Source organism: Bos mutus, chromosome 11 (assembly GCF_027580195.1).
Source record: "Bos mutus isolate GX-2022 chromosome 11, NWIPB_WYAK_1.1, whole genome shotgun sequence".
Lineage (NCBI taxonomy): Eukaryota > Metazoa > Chordata > Mammalia > Artiodactyla > Bovidae > Bos > Bos mutus.
Genome location: NC_091627.1, coordinates 6,176,158 through 6,193,200, shown reverse-complemented (window position 1 = coordinate 6,193,200; position 17,043 = coordinate 6,176,158). Strand labels below are relative to the sequence as shown.

The following is a 17,043-nucleotide window of genomic DNA, read 5'->3' as shown; positions in this document are numbered from 1 at the left end:
ATATTCCATTGTATATATGTACCACATCTTCTTTATCCATTTTTCTGTCGATGGACATTTAGGTTGCTTCCATGTCCTGGTTACCGTAAATAGTGCTGCAATGAACGTCGGAGTGCGTGCATCCTTTCGAATTCTGGTTTTATCTGGATATATGCCCAGGAGTGGAATGATTGGGTCACACGATGGCTCTATTTTTAGCTTTTTAAGGAACGTCCACATTGTTGTCCATAGTAGATGTGCTATGCTTAGTTGCTTAGTTGTTCAGCCGTGTCCAACTCTTTGCAACCCCATGGACTGTAGCCCTCCAGGCTCCTCTGTCCGTGGGGATTCTCCAGGCAAGAATACTGGGGTGGATTGCCATACCCTCCTCTAGAGGATCTTCCCAACCCTGGAACTGAACCAGGATCTCCTGCATTGCAGGTGGATTCTTTACCAGCTGAGCTACCAGGGAAGGCTGTAACAATTTACATTCCCATCAACAGTGTAGGAGGATTCCCTTTTCTCCACACTCTCTCCAGCATTCATTGTTTGTAGGTTTTTCAGTGTGAGATGACACCTCATTGTAGTTGTGATTGACAGAAATATAGATCAGTGGAACAGGGTAGAAAGTCCAGAGATGAACGCATACACTTATGGCCACCTAATCTCTGACCAAGGAGGCAAGAATGTACAATGGGGAAAATACAGTCTCTTCAATAAGTGGTGCTGGGAAAACTGGACAGCTACATGTAAAAGAATGAAATTAGAACATTTCCTAACACCACACACAAAAATGAACTCAAAATGGATTAAAGACCTAAATGTAAGGCCAGATATCATAAAACTCTTAGAGGAATACATAATGGCATAAGTCACAGCGATATCTTTTTTGATCCACTGCCTAGAGTAATGAAAATAAAAGCAAAAATAAACAAATGGGACCTAATTAAACTTAAAAGCTTTTGCACAGCAAAGGAAACCATAACAAGATGAAAAGAAAAGCCTCAGAACAACGGGAGAAAATATCTGCAAACAAAACAACTGACAAGGGACTAATGCAAACAGCTCATGCAGCTCAATAACAAAAAAACACAAACAGCCTAATCAAAAAGTGGGTAGAAGATCTAAACAGACATTTCTGCAAAGAAGACATGCAGATCGTCAACAAACACACGAAAAGACATTCAGAAGGGAAACTTCAGGTCTTCTAGCTCTGGGTCCTACTGGTCTATATCCTTAAAAGATTCTCAACTGAGATATCACATCAAATAAAGGAACTGTTTTGTGACTCAGTGTATTTCAACATTATCTCAGAGATACACTTCTGGTTTAAAACAAAAACTTGATTCACCACAAGTGAATATCATCTCAAATTGTAGACTGGCCTGAGTTTCTCCTTCTTTGCTCGTATCAGATCAGATCAGATCAGTCGCTCAGTCGTGTCCGACTCTTTGCAACCCCATGAATCGTAGCACGCCAGGCCTCCCTGTCCATCACCAACTTCCGGAGTTCACTGAGACTCACGTCCATCGAGTCAGTGATGCCATCCAGCCATCTCATCCTCTGTCATCCCCTTCTCCTCTTGCCCCCAATCCCTCCCAGCATCAGAGTCTTTTCCAATGAGTCAACTCTTCGCATGAGGTGGCCAAAGTATAACAACCACAAATATTTCTGAATAAACAGTTTTAAGGTTTTTTTTTTAATGTTGGAGAATGTACAGAGATATAAATAAATGGAGAGTTATACCATGATCATGCATTGAAAAACTCTATATTGTTAAGATGTCCATTCTCCCCTAGCTGATATACAGATTTATTGCAATCCCCAATGATAATCCAAGCAGGCTTTTTACCTAAACAGACAAACTGTTTCTACTATTTGAATGGAAACGCAAAGGACCTGGAACAGTCAAAACAGTTTTGAAACAAAATTGGAAGATCTATATTATCTGACTTGGAGTCTTACTGTAAACTTATAGCAATCAAGATGGTATGGTATTGGCATGGATGTACATAAATAGAGAAGTGGCACAGAAGGAATCCAGACGTCGGGCAACATTTATACCGTCAGTTAATTTTCAACAAAGGTGCTAAACACCATTCGATAGGGAAAGGAAATTCTCCAACTAGTGTTGCTAGAACAACACGGGAAAATGAGCCGGCCAAGCTCAGGCTATTCTCACCTTGATCTGTGCCTCTGCAGCCATCCACCCAGTGCTCCAGGGGCAGGGCCCCTGCTAGCAGTCGGGCCTCTCTTTTCCTCGCCGAGGGCTGTGACCTCACCCCTCCTCACAGCACCGCTGCCTATTCATCAGGAAGGGACAGTGCCCTGGGCTGCAGCTGGTTCTCAGCCCTGGGACCACGACTCTGGCTCCTCTATCAACTCAGCTTAAGCCTGAGCTAGAGCAGAGGGTTTGGGCCAGAGCTACAGACCCCAGATTCCAGTTCTGCTCTGCCACTCACATGTTGTGTGGCCTTGGGGAAGACAGCACACTCGGAGCTGCAGGTTCCTGACTGTAAAATGAGGATGACAATAAAAGCGACTTCATATAGGATGAAAACCAAGTGAACGTAAGCATAAAAAAGTGCTTAGCTAATTTTTTTTAAAGGGGGACTGCAATGCGGGAGACCTGGGTTTGATCCCCGGGTGGGGAAGATGCCCTGGAGGAGGGAAAGGCTACCCACTCCAGTATTCTGGCCTGGAGAATTCCATGGACTGTACAGTCCGTGGGGTCGAAAAGAGTCGGACACGACTGAACGACTTTCACTTTCACTTTTCACTTTTCACTTTCCCTGGAGGTTCAGTGGTTAGGAATCTGCCTTGCAATGCAGGGGACGCAGGTTTGATCTCTGGTCAGGGAACTAAGAACCCACGTGGCGCCAGGCAACTAAGCCTGCGTGCCACACCTCGAGAGAAGCCCGTGTACTGCAACGAAGATGCCGTGTGCTGCAACTAAAGTCTTAGTTGTATTCGGCCAAATACAAAAGTCAATCAAAGATTTAAAAAGCGTCTAGTGAGAACCACGAGGGTTGTGGTTATGTCCCAAGTCTACCCAGATGCCCTCAGGACTGTTAACCTTATTTTCTCTTCTACCCCCATCCCCCCCACCCATCCATCCTAGACTGGAGGGGTTCAGCTCCCACCCCACCCTCTTCCTAAGGGCTGGGGATTGGGGCTTCTCTCTGGGGCCACTATGACTCTGAAGAGTTTGGGAGAACATTAGATCTGGCTGCCTCAGTTTCCCCTCCACTTCCTCTGTAATAGCTCCACAGAGGGGGGCCCCCATCCATCCACACCCCCACCCCAATTTTCTTGAGGGGCAGTGACATCTTAGAGGAAGAAACAAGGATGGAGCACAAAGTCAGAGGATGGAGACGTAAAGACAGGCCAGAGGGAACTCCCTGGTGATCCAGTGATTAGGGCTCTGCACTTCCACTACAGGGGACATGGGTTCGGTCCCTGGTCTGGGAGGCAGTACAAGTGAGGAACCAAGGCTGCAGAGGGGAGGAACCGCCCAAGGCTGCATGAGCCCTGAGGGTGTGTTGTTTTGTGGCCAGAGGCTCTGTGAGGCCCAGAGGTGGCCCTGTGAACGGGCTAAGGGGACCCAGCCACCACTTGTCTTCCTGCAGGAAGTGACTCAAGTCACCCCAGTCGCTTAGCCCCACAGAACTCACGGAGGTCACCTGGCCACTACAGCCACGTGTGGGATTTGGGTGCCAGAGGCTGAGGGTGTACAGAGAGCTGCAGCTCTGCTAGTAAGTTGGTTTGATGCTTCTGCCCTCCTGAAGGACTCACAGCTACTCAACTGGCTGACGTGCCTGGGTTACCTGATCGGAGTGTGGGGCGGTGGGTAGGGGACCGGCGAGCCGAGGAGCTGAGAGTGACTAAGCCTTCACCCCTCTCTGCCAAGGCTCCCCTTTTCTGACTGCTTCTTATTTGCAGGAAGGGGTCTGGGACAGGGCAACCTCCTTACCATGACCTCCCCCTCCCCACCCTACCTCTTTTCCAAGACAACTGAATGGCTAACCCAGCACAGCTGCCTCAGGGTTCCCACCCCTAGAAGGGTCCAAGGCAGGGAGGACTTGGGAAGCTGCCCTCTGGGGGTCAGTCCTAACCCAGGCGTTGCCTTTGACAGGTTGGGACCCGCTGTTTTATTGGGTTGCGGTTCCAGTGATTGATGCTTCAGGGCCTATAAAACCAGGCTGAGAAACTCCTGACACAGAACCTTCTGAAGGCCAGTTTATTTTGCAAGCAAGAAGCTTCGCGTCTGTGCACCTCAATTTTCCCTTCTGCTTAATGGGTTAGCAGCGAGCCAGTCTTTTTTTATCCACTCTTTACTGGATGCGCTCGGGTCAGGTGCCAGGCTCTGGGGAGACAGCCAGGGACCCACCCTGGACTGAAGGATGAAGCTAGGACCTTCTAGGATCATCCCTCCGCCTGTTTTCTCACCAATACATGTGGGCTCGCTGGGGGCTGGAGTGGAGGGAAGGGAGGGAATTGTGGGTCTGTAGCAAGGCCGCGGGGAGAAGGCAATGGCACCCCACTCCAGTAATCTTGTCTGGAAAATCTCATGGACCGAGAAGCCTGGTAGGCTGCAGACCATGGGGTCGCTAAGAGTCGGTCACGACTAAGCGACTTCACTTTCACTTTTCACTTTCACGCACTGGAAAAGGAAATGGCAACCCACTCCAGTGTTCTTGCCTGGAGAATCCCACGGATGCGGGAGCCTGGTGGCCTGCCATCTATGGGGTTGCACAGAGTCGGACACGACTGAAGCGACTTAGCAGCAGACTTAGCAGCAAGGCCTCCACTGGGCATAAATGGGCCTGAAACTCATGAGCCTAAGGGATTTTTTTTTTTTTTTTAATTCCACAACCACGACGAAGCTCTTTGCGTTCCCCACTGACCAGGCGGCAAGTCTGGCAGGAGGGGTTGTCACTCTGTCCATTGCGCGGGTTCCAGCCACTGCCGCACCCAGGGGCTCCCTAGGACGGGGGACCTGTCGGGAGGAGGAGTGGGCTGGGAGGTGGGAATGGGGGAGGAGGGAAGGGGAGAGGAGGGAAGGGGGAGGAGCGAGGAGGGAAGGAAGCGCCTGGCCCCGCCCCGGCCGCAGGTGGCCACGAACGCTGAGCGGCTTCTCGAGGGGGCCGGGCCCAGGGGCGGGGCCTGCGCGCACGGTCCCCCGCCTTGTCCCCCGGCCACCCCCCGGCCCTGCCCCCCGGCCCCGAGCTTATAACCCGGGATGCGCGCCGAAACCCGCCCTGCTCCGCCGACTGCTGCCGCCGCTGGTCACCCGGTAAGGAGGCCCCCCGCCTTCCCACTCCCCAGCCTAGGTCGCCCTCTGCCCGGATCCCTCCGAGGACCAGCGGAGGAGGCGGAGCGGACCGCGCGCCCCTCGCCCCGCCCCCGGTTCGGACCCGGACCGGAGGGAAGGGGGCGGACGCCCCGACTCCTGTTGCTTAAACGCCGGACGACAGGATTCCTGGCTCCCTGGGGCCGCGGGGATGGGACCAGGGCGTGAGTCCGGGGCGGGGGTGCTGGGGAGCAGGTCGGGTTACTTGTCGCCTTTGCGGGCCGAGGTCCTTTCTGGATCTTCTTCCTTCTCTGATCCAATTTCCTTTATGCCGCGAACCCCACAAATGGAGAACCTCGGGAACCCGGAGGGTGTTGGGGGGTGCGGTTTCCGATCTTGTTTGCCCCCGCTCTGACCGCCGTCTCTGTCTCCATTAGAACCAGAGTGCCAGCCTCACCTCCGGCCCCTCGTGCGCGCCCCGGGGGCTTGGGCATCTTGGCCCCTCCCACAGCCCCGCCTCAGTTTCCCCGAGCGGGTGGGCTCGGGGGCTCCAGGCAGCCCGCCCCGGGGGGCCTCGGGTGTGGCTGGGCTCCTTCTTCCGCAGGTGCGGGGTTGGGGGCGGTCGGTCGCCCGCCTCTGCCTTCTGAAAGGGCTTTGCATTCTCCGGCCGGTGGGGTCGGCCGCCTCGCCGGCCGCGGTGCCCGGTTTCCGGCTGGCACCGGACTGTGGGAGGGGCCGCTCCGCAGGAAATGTCAGCAGTCCTGGTGGCTGTTGCCTTTGGCCCCTTGGGCGGCTGCGCCCTCCAGGGAAGGAAAGTCTGAAATGGAGGAAACTCCTCTCCCAACCCGCCAGAGCTCTTCCTGAGGAGGTCCCGTGACCTCAGTGCCCCCCCCACCCGACCACCACCTCAGTGTTCCTCTCTGCGAAGTGGGGGCGTCTGCTCCCGACAGCGCCGTCTGGCTGCTCCTCCCGGGCAGGAACAAACCTGTCCTTTCCCCAGGGATGGATCAAATAGGTCCTGGGCTTCGATCCCTCCCCTCCACGCCCAGACGAGGGACAGGAGAGGGCCGGTTTCTGGGCCCCTGCAGACCCAGCCCTGAAGGCAGGCACAACCCCACGACTGGGTGAGGCTTTGGGTCAGCCTCGCAGCTTCCCAAGCTTCAGTTTCTCCGTTCGTCTCAGCTGACACGGGTTTAGGGCTCAGGGAACAGTAACAGGATGTGTACTGTTAGGGGACATCCCTGGAAGTCCAGTGCCTGAGACTCCCTGCTTCCACTGCGTGCCTGCTAAGTATATTCAGTTGTGTCCAACTCTTTGGGACACTGTGGACTCACAGTCTGCCAGGCTCCTCTGTCCACAGGATTCTCCAGGCAAGGATACTGAGGTGTGTGGCTATGCCCTCTGTCAAGGGATCTTCCTGACCCTCTTAGGTCTCCAGCATTGACAGGCAGGTTCTTTACCACTAGCGACACCTGGGAAGCCCGCCCACATGTCCCGGGGTAGCCCCCCAAAATTAGGAGGGTGCGTACTGTTGAGAGCAGGTCCTGGGTCCATTTGCTCACTGTCTGGGGAGTGACCCACTTGGTGCTCCCATGCTGGGGGCTCAGGAGTGGGGGTCCCTGCCCTCCTATCTTAGGTTCTGGTGGGGGAGGGAGACTGTAGCGGTGGGGGCTGCCCCAGGTGGAGCCAGCTGCTCGGTTATGCCAAGTAATACCAGCTCTGTTGAGTGCTCGAGAGTGAGTTGGTGAATCCTGCCCACTGAGCACCTAGATCCCAGGCCAGGCCTGGGGTGGGTAAAGGAGAGAGACCCCCATTTAGCACACTCTTGAGCTCCCCTGAGTACCCACCTGTGCCCCCATCAGCTGCCTGCTTCCCCTGGGCTTGTGTGGTCCCTTGGCTGGGATGGTAACTTGGGCCCAGGGCCCCAGGAACCTGACTTGGGGGTGGGGGGCGATCCCAGACTCACCTGCTATGCAAGGGCTTTCCTAGCACCCCATCTCATCTTGGTCCTATGAGTCCTGGGAGGCAAGCCAGGACTGCCAGATGCCTTCATCTGAAGGAACGCTGAACACACAGCCTCTGAAGTGAGAGCCTTGCCTGTGGGCATCCACGTGGAGGGAGATAACCTCTCTGGGATTCAGGGTCTAAGGCCCTGATTTTCTGCTGAAACACTTTGGGCAAAGTTGATCTTCCAGACTTTGGCTCCTTGTGTGGCAGATGCCCTCCCCTGACTTGAGATAGGCCAGGTACCCAAAGGCATTTTGACAGAGCAGAATAAACAAATGAATGAACTCACCTTTGCTCCATAACCAAATGCTGTTCGGAGAGGGTTTGAGTGAGTGCCTGTCACCAGGGCCTGGTGAGGTCTCCTTAATCTTCCTACCTCCCGCCTCCAGACATTCTTATCAAAACTGGAGTTTCAATCTTGCTAAGTCAAGGCATTCCCCGGTGACCCCTCTTCCCTGGTGGAAGAAGTTTGCTGGAGCGCTGGTGGTCTTCCCAAGAAAGCCCAGCATTCCTGAATCGATCCTCAGGCCCCAGGAATTTGCAGCTGACAGCCAGCTCCGTATGTAGCCTAGAGCACCCTCAATGCTCTCAACTCATCCATCAGATACAGAAATAGTTCTCTGTGCCTCACCAAGTCTGTAGATGAAATGAGCTGAATGTATCAACCGAACATTCAGGCTGAATCCTGATAGCGGCACCTCCTGGTCAAAGTGTGGAATTGCAGCCTGGCTCTATCAGACATGAATGAGGGCAGCCAGCCAAAGGGTTCAAGTTGCAATCCTGAAATGGGCAAACCCTTAAGTCAGAGAGAATTCTATGGCTTAGGTAGAACCAAAAATATTTTTTAAACGTTTTTAAAAACTAGAGAACCCAGCTCAACTGAGTTAGAATGTGAGGGAGGGGTTCCTGAGGAAGAGTCAGGTGGCTGTAGCCACAACATACAAAGAAAATTGGTGATTGGTGGTGATTCATGGGCTTCCCAGGTGGCTCAAGGCAGGATACATGGGTTTGATCCCTGGGTCGGGAAGATCCCCTGGAGAAGGAACTGAGTGTCTAAACAACAGACAAGTAAAGTGAAGAGAAGACAGTCTGTGGTCCCCTTGAGGCCAGAGCGTATAGGACAGAGAGCAGCAAAGAGCAGGTGGTCTGCAGACGGCGTAGGTTTCCATCCCCCAGCACTGCCATCTGCTAGCTTGAGACCTGGGCAAGTCTTATAATTTTTCTGAACCCCGGCTCATCATCTGTAAACAGGTGGTAATAATAGCCCCACCTTGAAATGATCCCGTGTGGCACTAAACATAGTAACTGCTCTTGTCATCCTAGCTCTGATGCTGCAGAGCCACATGAATGTTCCTAGCTCTGAGCAGCTGCCCTGGCTGGCCAGGCTCGTTCACTGGGAGCTGGCAGGATGGTTCTGGCCAGAGCCCTGGAGAATGCCCACTGCCTTGCCAACTGAGGTCAGGCTGGCAGGCATCTTGGAATGAGGCCCCCTTCTTCCCTTCCCAGGTGTCCCTCTTTGGCAGCCGATTGGCCAGACTGGCCCCGAAAACCAGGGGCATGAGTGTTCTCAGCAGAGGTCGTGTGCCTGGGAGCCGGGGCACCTACCCTGTGCCCTCCCTGGAGGTTGGGGCGAGTGCGAGGCCGGAGCTGGGAGGATGGCTGAGTCCTCAGGCAGGAAGCCCCGTGTCCTGGGGTGTCAGAACCAGAAGGACTTTCAGGTGGTTGTGCTGATGGTGATACTGAGGCTTGGAGAGTGAGGGGCTTGCCCGTCAGTGGTAGGAGAGTTCAGTGGGCAGAGGCGTGGTGCCCAGCTCTGGGCTCTGGGCTCCTCTCTGAATCTTATCGAATTCACAGTTGCTCCGTGGGGGGATGGGCTGTTCTTGCTCTCAGCTCCTGGACTCCAGGTCTGGAAAACCCGCCATTGCTCTCTGCCCTAGTCTCTTCCACTCCTCCTCCCCTAAACCGAGGCCTCCTTGCTTGCTTGGCTTCCTTTAGTTTCTGCAGCAAGCAGGCTGCCGGGACCTTGCTGGTGGGGGAGGGGAGAGCTTCAGCAGGAAGGCAAGAGCAAAGCCAGTGTCAGATTGCATCATGTTCTCAGCCCACCTGCCCTGCTAATCTTGTACACATGCAGGCCCAAACATGCCACACACACACGTGTGTGTGTGTGTGTGTGTGTGTAGACAGAGGTACATGCATGCAGTCTCAGGTACATGCTCCTGGGGAAATGCAGGCACACTTGTGCACACATACACACACATCCCTGCCTGCAGGCACACGCTCCAGGGTGCACACATTCCATCACGAGGTTCAGACCCGGAGGCTGAGGCCCTCCGCCTGTGGCCTGGCCGGCAGAAGAGGTTCACGAGTTTCCGGATGAGAGTTTCCAGATGACAGCGTGCACGGAATTCCAGACGTGGAGGGGATTTTAACCCTCTATTTTTATAGGTGAGGAGCAGGCCTCCAGATAGCAAAATCAGCAGCCTTGTTCTGAGTGCTTGCCACCTGCCAGCCACTGAGAGATGGTCCTTGTCTCCACAGAGCTCACAGTGGGTGGCGGGGGCAGAGTGCATCGTGACTGTGCTGTGATGGGCCACACTCGCAGGGCACGGTGTGGGGGGACAGTCACTGAGGCAGAACCAGGCAGGCACAGGTGGTCTGCCTCCATGGAGCCGCCCCTCCCCTACTCCAGGGCCCATCCTCTGGCTCCAGGGCCTTTGGGGGTTGGCAAAGTGGGGGTGACCCCTAGAAGCTGGGTGAGTTTTGGGCTCACATCAGCTCTCCCTGTCACTCTGGGTTGTCTGGGCCACCAGCAGCTTCCCAGACCCCACACCTTGTCCCAGGGATCCATGCCCTCCCCCACCCCACCCCAGAGAGGGTAGCCTTGTACTTTTGAGTCTAGCTGACTTGAGTTTGAATCTGGGCTCTGCCACTTAGCAGTCAAATGAGGTCTTGAGCAAGTTCTTTAACCCAAGCCTCAGTTTCCCTATCTCTAAAATGGGGATGAAACAAATGCAGGCTGTCACTTATAACAAATACATCCATTATCTTGATTGTGGTGGTGATTTCATGGGTGTAGACACACCAAAACTTACTAAATTGCACACTTTTAGCTATATGCAGTTTATGGTTAGTTATATCTCAATAGAGCTGTACAAATAATGCAACATTACTCTCCTCACCCCAAGCAGCCCCAGCACACACAGGCACACAACTAGGAGCTAGGCAGCTCTGGGGGTCCTGAGTCTCCCTGCTCAGCGAGGCTGCCCAAAGGGGCGTCCAGGGGCTGGGTACGCTGGGTTCACGGCCTCTGCTGTCACCCAGCCACTGGGCCAAGAAAGGTGTCTGGAAGCCGCAATCTACTCTTTCAACCTCAGGCATTTCCTACCTGAGTCCTTCCTGCCTCCCTCCCTCCCAGATGGCCTGTTGCCTGGCTACGGTTGCCATGGGCACATCTGCTGGCCCTACCCTGCCTGGGACTGCCTGGCAGGTGGTTGAATGAATGCCCACTGAAGGGGGAGTCTTGGATATTTATCCATCAGAACTGCCTCCAACCTCACTGTTTGTGAGATATTTCCCCTTCCTAGTCCTAGGGGCAGGAAGGACATGTGAGCCCTGGGACTGGCTGGTGGGCGGTCTGGTGAGATGCCAGGACTGCATATGGCATAGGGCTTCCCGTGGTTCAGACGGTAAAGAATCTGCCTACCAATGCATGAGACGCAAGTTCGATCCCTGGGTCAGGAAGATCCCCTTGAGCAGGAAATAGCAGCCCTCTCCAGTATTCTTGCCTGGGAAATCCAATGGACAGAGGAGCCTGGTGAGCTACAGTCTGTGGGGTTGCAAAGACTTCGTAACTAAGCAGCAGCTGCTGCAGTTCATAGGATGAATGCTCTTGCCCCTCAGTTGGGCTGTGTTCTGCCGCAGAGGGCTGGGTGACCGCTTTGCTGCCAAACCTCCAGGCCCCTTCAGGATGCAGGAGCCTGCATCCTTGGAAGCAAGGTGACACCCCTTCTGGGCTTACGTGGATCAAAGCAGAGGTATCCACAGTTTTTCCCAATAGCATCTATTAAGGACCCTGACCTTGGTCAGTCTCTAGTGTAAATACTCCCACCAGAAACAAGCACGCTCCCTGTAAGTGCAGGAAGCTGGGACCATGTCCACAGAGGCTAGAACCAGATGGCCTGGATCCAAATCTAGCCCTGCCATCTGCTGACCGTAGGACCTCAAGCAAGTGACCCTGCCTCTCTGACCCTCAATCTCCTCTTCAGCAAAGTGGGCACATAACAGCATCTATGCTCAGGGCCACATGGAGAGTGCAAGGGAAGCAGGGCAAGCCCGAATGTAGCCTGAGGCTTCTGGGAGGGGCTTCTGGACTGAAGGAACAGAGGCTGCAAAGGCAAGGAGTGAGGAGGCCTTGGTACCTTCTGGAAACTTCGGTTTAGCTGAGGAAAGGGAGAGATTGGTGGGAGGACACACCGTCCTGCTGGGAAGGACAGATCTGTCATCTGTACACCCAGTTACTTTCTCCCTCTGGGCCTCGGAGTTATGAGTTATGGGCTTCCCAGGTGGCTCTAGTGGTAAAGAACCCACCTGCCATCGCAGGAGACACAAGAGACGTGGGTTCGATCCCTGGGTTGGGAAGATACCCTGGAATAGGAAATGGCAACCCACTCTAGTAATCTTGCCTGGAGAATCTCATGGACAGAGAAGCCTGGCAGACAACAGGCCACGGGGTCGCAAAGAGTCAGACGCAACTGAGCACACAGGGACAGACAGTTTCTGGGCCTTGGATCCCCCTCTGCACAGGGAGAGGAAGGTCTCCAAGCTCCTCCCAACTAATCTTTCTGGAGTTGAGTTCTCTGAGGTGTTGGGGGTGCAGGGCTTGTGTTTCCCCTCTCAGAGGAAATTGCATTTGAAAAGAGCCAAAAACCCCTTTGTATGAAGGTTCACTGGGCCCAGGTGGAAGAGGTCTGGTGGGAGCAGGGCTCTGCCCCCAGCATCCTGTCCCCCATAGAGCCGAGAGGGCGCCCTGCCTCCTGGGAAGAGCTGAGGTTCTGGAGCCAGACATAGACGTGTGCTCTGCAACCTCGAGCTAGCCATTTACCTCTCCGAGCTTCAGTTCTGCCTCCCCAGCGGCAGGCATGACTCCCACTTCCTGGGGTCAGAGTAGGGGTGCTGGGTGATCTGTATGAGGCTCCCAGGGCCATGCCCTGCCCTGGCCCAGCTTAGCAAGGAGATGTGTGGGCTGTCTGAGACTCAGGAGACGGCCCCTCCCGTCTCCTGACACTGCGACCTTGGCATCCTGACCTCGGTCCCAGCAGCTCAGTCTTTTGTCTTCTTCTCTGGCTGGTGGGAGATTGGCTACATGCCTCCCCCTGCCAAGCCCCAGCGTGGTCTGTGGGGATGTGCAGGGGGGTGAAAGAGGTGTGGCTGCATGAAGGGTCAGCTCCTCATGCTGATGACCTGATGACAGCTGAACATCCTGTTCTGAACCCCATGGTGGCTTGTCTGGGGGATAAGGGTGCCCGAGGCCAGGAGGGAGCTGCTGGGAGGGGCTGGCAGGCGGGGTGTGGGGGGCTGGCTCTGGGTCACTCACATTCCTTCTCGTCTCCCTCCAGTCACGATGTCCGGCAAAGGCTCCGTGGTTCTGGCCTACAGTGGGGGCCTGGACACCTCCTGCATCCTCGTGTGGCTGAAGGAGCAAGGCTATGACGTCATTGCCTACCTGGTGAGGGGGCGCCCGGCGTGTCTGTCTTTCTACCTGTTGGCCCTGCTGCCTACCTGCCCGCTGTTACTAATCCAAGCCTGCCCCCTCACCCAAGCCTGTCTTAATCTGTAGATAAATTCTTGTTTACTGTATCTTTCTATCTGTTAAGTGAGCTCCTTTGATGTCCCCCAGGTCTGAGATGTGCCCCCCAGAGCATAAAGGAGGCTGGCTCTCCGTGCACTCGCTGAAGCGGGAGTGGGGGCACCAGGAGTGAGTGTGGTGGAGCTGCTAAGCCAGCCTGTCCAGGGAGGGACCAAGGGCTTGGCTCGGGTCTGCTGAAGACCATGGAAAGTCACAGAAACTTCCCCTTTCCTGCAGCCCTCAGTAATTCAGCAAAGGTCTAGGCTCCTACATGGGCTAAGGTAGATGATTGGAGATCACCCAATTCTGCAACAGCAAATAGGCCACAGGCCACAGGTAATAGATTAACTAAGATGCCACTCCCCCATCCAGGGTCCACAGCAGATATCCCCAATCAAACCAGCTTCACTTCTGATAAACCTGGACATAACCTCTGAGTCTTTCTCCATAAGACTGGCAAATTCTAGAAATCCAGCTTAAGCCAAACAAAACCAAAAAAAAAAAGAAAACCAACATAATTCAGTTTTTCATATAACCAAGAAGGCCAGGGTAAGATGGCTTCAGGCAAGGCTGAATCCAGGTGCTTATCCAGATTTGCCTCCATCTCGGCTTGGTGTCATTCTTGGCCTCTCCACAGGGCAGGCAAGGCTCTCATCATCCCCTAGTCTTCTGAGAGAAAGGAAAGCTTTCCCCAGAGGCTCTGATGGAAAGGCCAAGGGAACACTCATTCACTGGCCCGAGTGCCTGCTCACCACTCATTTGTCAGTATGGTGCTCCCTTGGAGGCTTGTCCCTATAGTGAGCAGGAAGCACCTGCTCTCATCCATCCTTGTGTGTGGGCTTCCCAGGTGGCACAGTGGTAAAGAACTTGCCTGCCAGCGCAGGAGATGTAACAGATGAAGGTTCCATCCCTTGGTTGGGAAGATCCCCTGGAGAAGGAAATGGCAACCCACTCCAGTGTTCTTGCCTGGAGAACGCCACGGACAGAGGAGCCTGGCAGGCTACAGTCCACGTGGTCTCTGAAGTGACTTAGCACTCATAAGCATCCCTGTAGAAAGAGGTCCCAGGAGAGAAGGTTCTGTTCCCAGAGGAAATGAGGAGGGGGCACTGGACAGGAGAAGTTTGTTCTTATCAAGAATGGTTTGCAGTTAAAGTCAGTCTACCACTGGTAACAGTGCCGACCCCACGCCACTCAAGTGGAGGGTGAGGGTGAGGCCCAGGGAGGGGAAGTGTCTGGCCCACAGCCCCCTGCTGAGAGCAAGTGGTGACTTTGAGTGAATGCAAAGAGCCTGGAGTGTGTGCTTTGAGCCATGGCAGCACCAATGGGTGGTCCGGATCCCAGACTATCACCAGGCAGATTTAAAAGCTGAGTGGCCTCAGAAAAAGCACCTGCAGCTGGACTCTAGGAACACTCTGGAATCTGCTGAGCAGAATCCAGGGTCAAGGTCTGGGCAGGAGGCCACAGTGTAGCCAGCAGAAAACATGACTGTGTCTAGACGGGGCTGTTGGTACCAGAGGTCGGGCTCCAGCAGGGGGACAGCTGGGCGCTCCTAGCCTGGGCCTCTGCTTCCCGCCAGCTCTGGTGCCCGGGGCAATCAAGTTGCTGCACTTGGCTGGGGCAGTAAGCAGGGAATCGGGCAGCTGCTGACAAGCCAACCTTTGTACTGGCTTTGGGGGAATTTCGGGAAAAGATTGATGGGTTCAAAGGCAGCTTTAGACCTTCAGTGCAGTGACAGCGAATGTTGCAACCCCACAGCCCAGGTGCACAGGCCCAGATTCAGCCTGTCCAGCTCCTTGAAACTGCTTTCCAGAGCCTCAGGCAGCTCCAAGGAGTACAGCATCCCCAGACCCTGGTTCTTGTCCTTTCTCCTTCCTACGTGACCTCAGCCATCCAAAGAAATCATCTGAAGACGGTTGTGTGTGAAAGACACCTGCCCAGGACTCACCCTCGGGTGGTGGGGCGAGGTGGCGGTGACATTCTTCTCAGCTCTTCTTTCTGCCCCTGGGCTGATGGGTCCTCTCTGCTTCTGCTCGTCAGGCCAACATCGGCCAGAAGGAAGACTTTGAGGAAGCCAGGAAGAAGGCGCTGAAGCTCGGGGCCAAAAAGGTACCAAGTGTGGGCAGGGTTTGGGGCTGGAAATGGGATCTGACACGTTGGGGTCAGCTCTGGGGGTCCCTGTCCCAGAGCTCCTTGCCTCCTACGCCCCTTCCAGTTGGTCCTCTTGCTTCCAAGAGTGTGAGGTCAATTCCTTCCGCTGTTGGTGTGAGAACTTCTCTTATAGCTCAGCTGGTAAAGAATCTGCCTGCAATGCAGGAGACCTGGGTTCAATTCCTGGGTTGGAAAGATCCCCTGGAGAAGGGAAAGGCTACCCACTCCAGTGTTCTGGCCTGGAGAATTCCATGGACTGTATAGTCCCTGGGGTCACAAAGAGTTGGACACGACTGAGCGACTTTCACTTTGCTGTGTGAACCATCTTCTAGTTTCTCCTAGCCTCTCTTGCACCCAATCCCTCCCCATCCCACCTCCCCATCTGTCTACCTCTTCCTCATCCATCCATTCACCTGTGCACCCCTCATCCATCTACCTGTCCACCCTCCCATCCTTCCATCCACTCAACAGTATCAGTGAGCGGGCCATCAGATGAACATGGCCGTCATGGTCCCTGCTCACGTAAGTTCACAGTACGAAGGAAACACAGTATCTGTGAAGTGCAATAAAACTCACATCAGAAGTATTAGGAAGCTGTCAAGTTCACAGTGTCAGATACAAGTTTTCCATAATTCTAGTTTTTTTGCTGGAAAGCTTGAGTTTTATCACTGGCAACAAATACTCAGTTTTCCTTGAAGTGACAGGGTCACTTCATTTTTATGCAAATCGTGGCCAAAAACCCAAGTCTGATTGATCTTGTTTTGCCTGTCAGTCCTTCAGTCAAGTATGAATGATGGTTCATGAGAAGAGTGGCTAATTTAGCTAGTAACTCACTTGGGCATGCAGCAGAAATGCCTCGTGTGTGTTTATCATATTTTGTATTCAAGAGTTGGGGCTTCATCAGTGGCTCAGTGGTAAAGAATCCACCAGCGATGCAGGAGACACAGGAGACGCAGGTTCAATCCCTGGGTCAGGAAGACTCTGGAGGAGGGCATGGCAACCCACTTTAGGATTCTTGCCTGCAAAATCCCATGGACAGCGGAGCCTGGTGGGCTATAGTCTATAGGGTCACAGAGTCGGATACAGCTGAAGTCACATAGCATGCACTCAAGAATTGAGATTTAACAAAAGTGAATCGTTTTCTACTGCATTTTCAAGACCACCCTGTTAGCTGTGTCTGCCTTAGACACAGGCCATCGGAGACTCTGTCTTCTGACGGTGCCCTGTCCTTGCCAAGGCTCCCTCCCATGGGCTGCTCTCCCATAGGTGTTCATTGAGGACATCAGCAAGGAGTTTGTGGAGGAGTTCATCTGGCCGGCCATCCAGTCCAGCGCACTGTATGAGGACCGATACCTCCTGGGCACCTCTCTCGCCAGGCCCTGCATCGCCCGCAAGCAGGTGGAGATCGCCCAGCGAGAAGGAGCCAAGTATGTGTCTCACGGCGCCACAGGAAAGGTGAGGCCAGCATGTGTGGCTGGAGAGGGTGAGGAGGGGGGCTGCCAGGGGGAAGTGGGCAGCGGGGCCTGATGGGCGGTCCTCGGACAATCGTTGGTTCCCGCCCAGAACAGTCTGCTGTGCCGTGGACAGACTGGCCCGCCCAGCACGACTAAGGGGACTATGTGCACACACCGGCCCGTCCACTCTAAGAGGAATATTTCCAGCAGCGAGTCAGGGACAGCTCCACTCTGCAACCCAAGTGTGTCTCCCATGTTCCCGCTGTGGTGGAAGCCGTGTCACCCCATTTTTGCAAATCTGCCTCTGAGGCTCAGGC

At 54.4% G+C, this 17,043-nt stretch overlaps 1 protein-coding gene across 2 annotated transcripts in view; it reads left to right on the top strand.

Annotated features, from left to right (window-relative positions):
• The first annotated feature begins 5,186 nt into the window (after positions 1–5,186).
• ASS1 (argininosuccinate synthase 1) overlaps positions 5,187–17,043 on the top strand; it is a 52,130-nt gene continuing 40,273 nt past the window's right edge. The window contains exons 1-4 of one of the 2 annotated variants that reach the window (XM_070378840.1): positions 5,187–5,275; positions 12,895–13,004; positions 15,162–15,230; positions 16,539–16,727. In XM_070378840.1, coding sequence (XP_070234941.1) covers positions 12,900–13,004; positions 15,162–15,230; positions 16,539–16,727 — 363 coding nt within the window. In that variant the 5' untranslated portion in view covers positions 5,187–5,275; positions 12,895–12,899. Of the gene's footprint in view, positions 5,276–5,399; positions 5,497–12,894; positions 13,005–15,161; positions 15,231–16,538; positions 16,728–17,043 lie in introns of those variants that run through there. The other variant, XM_070378839.1, reaches the window with a different exon arrangement.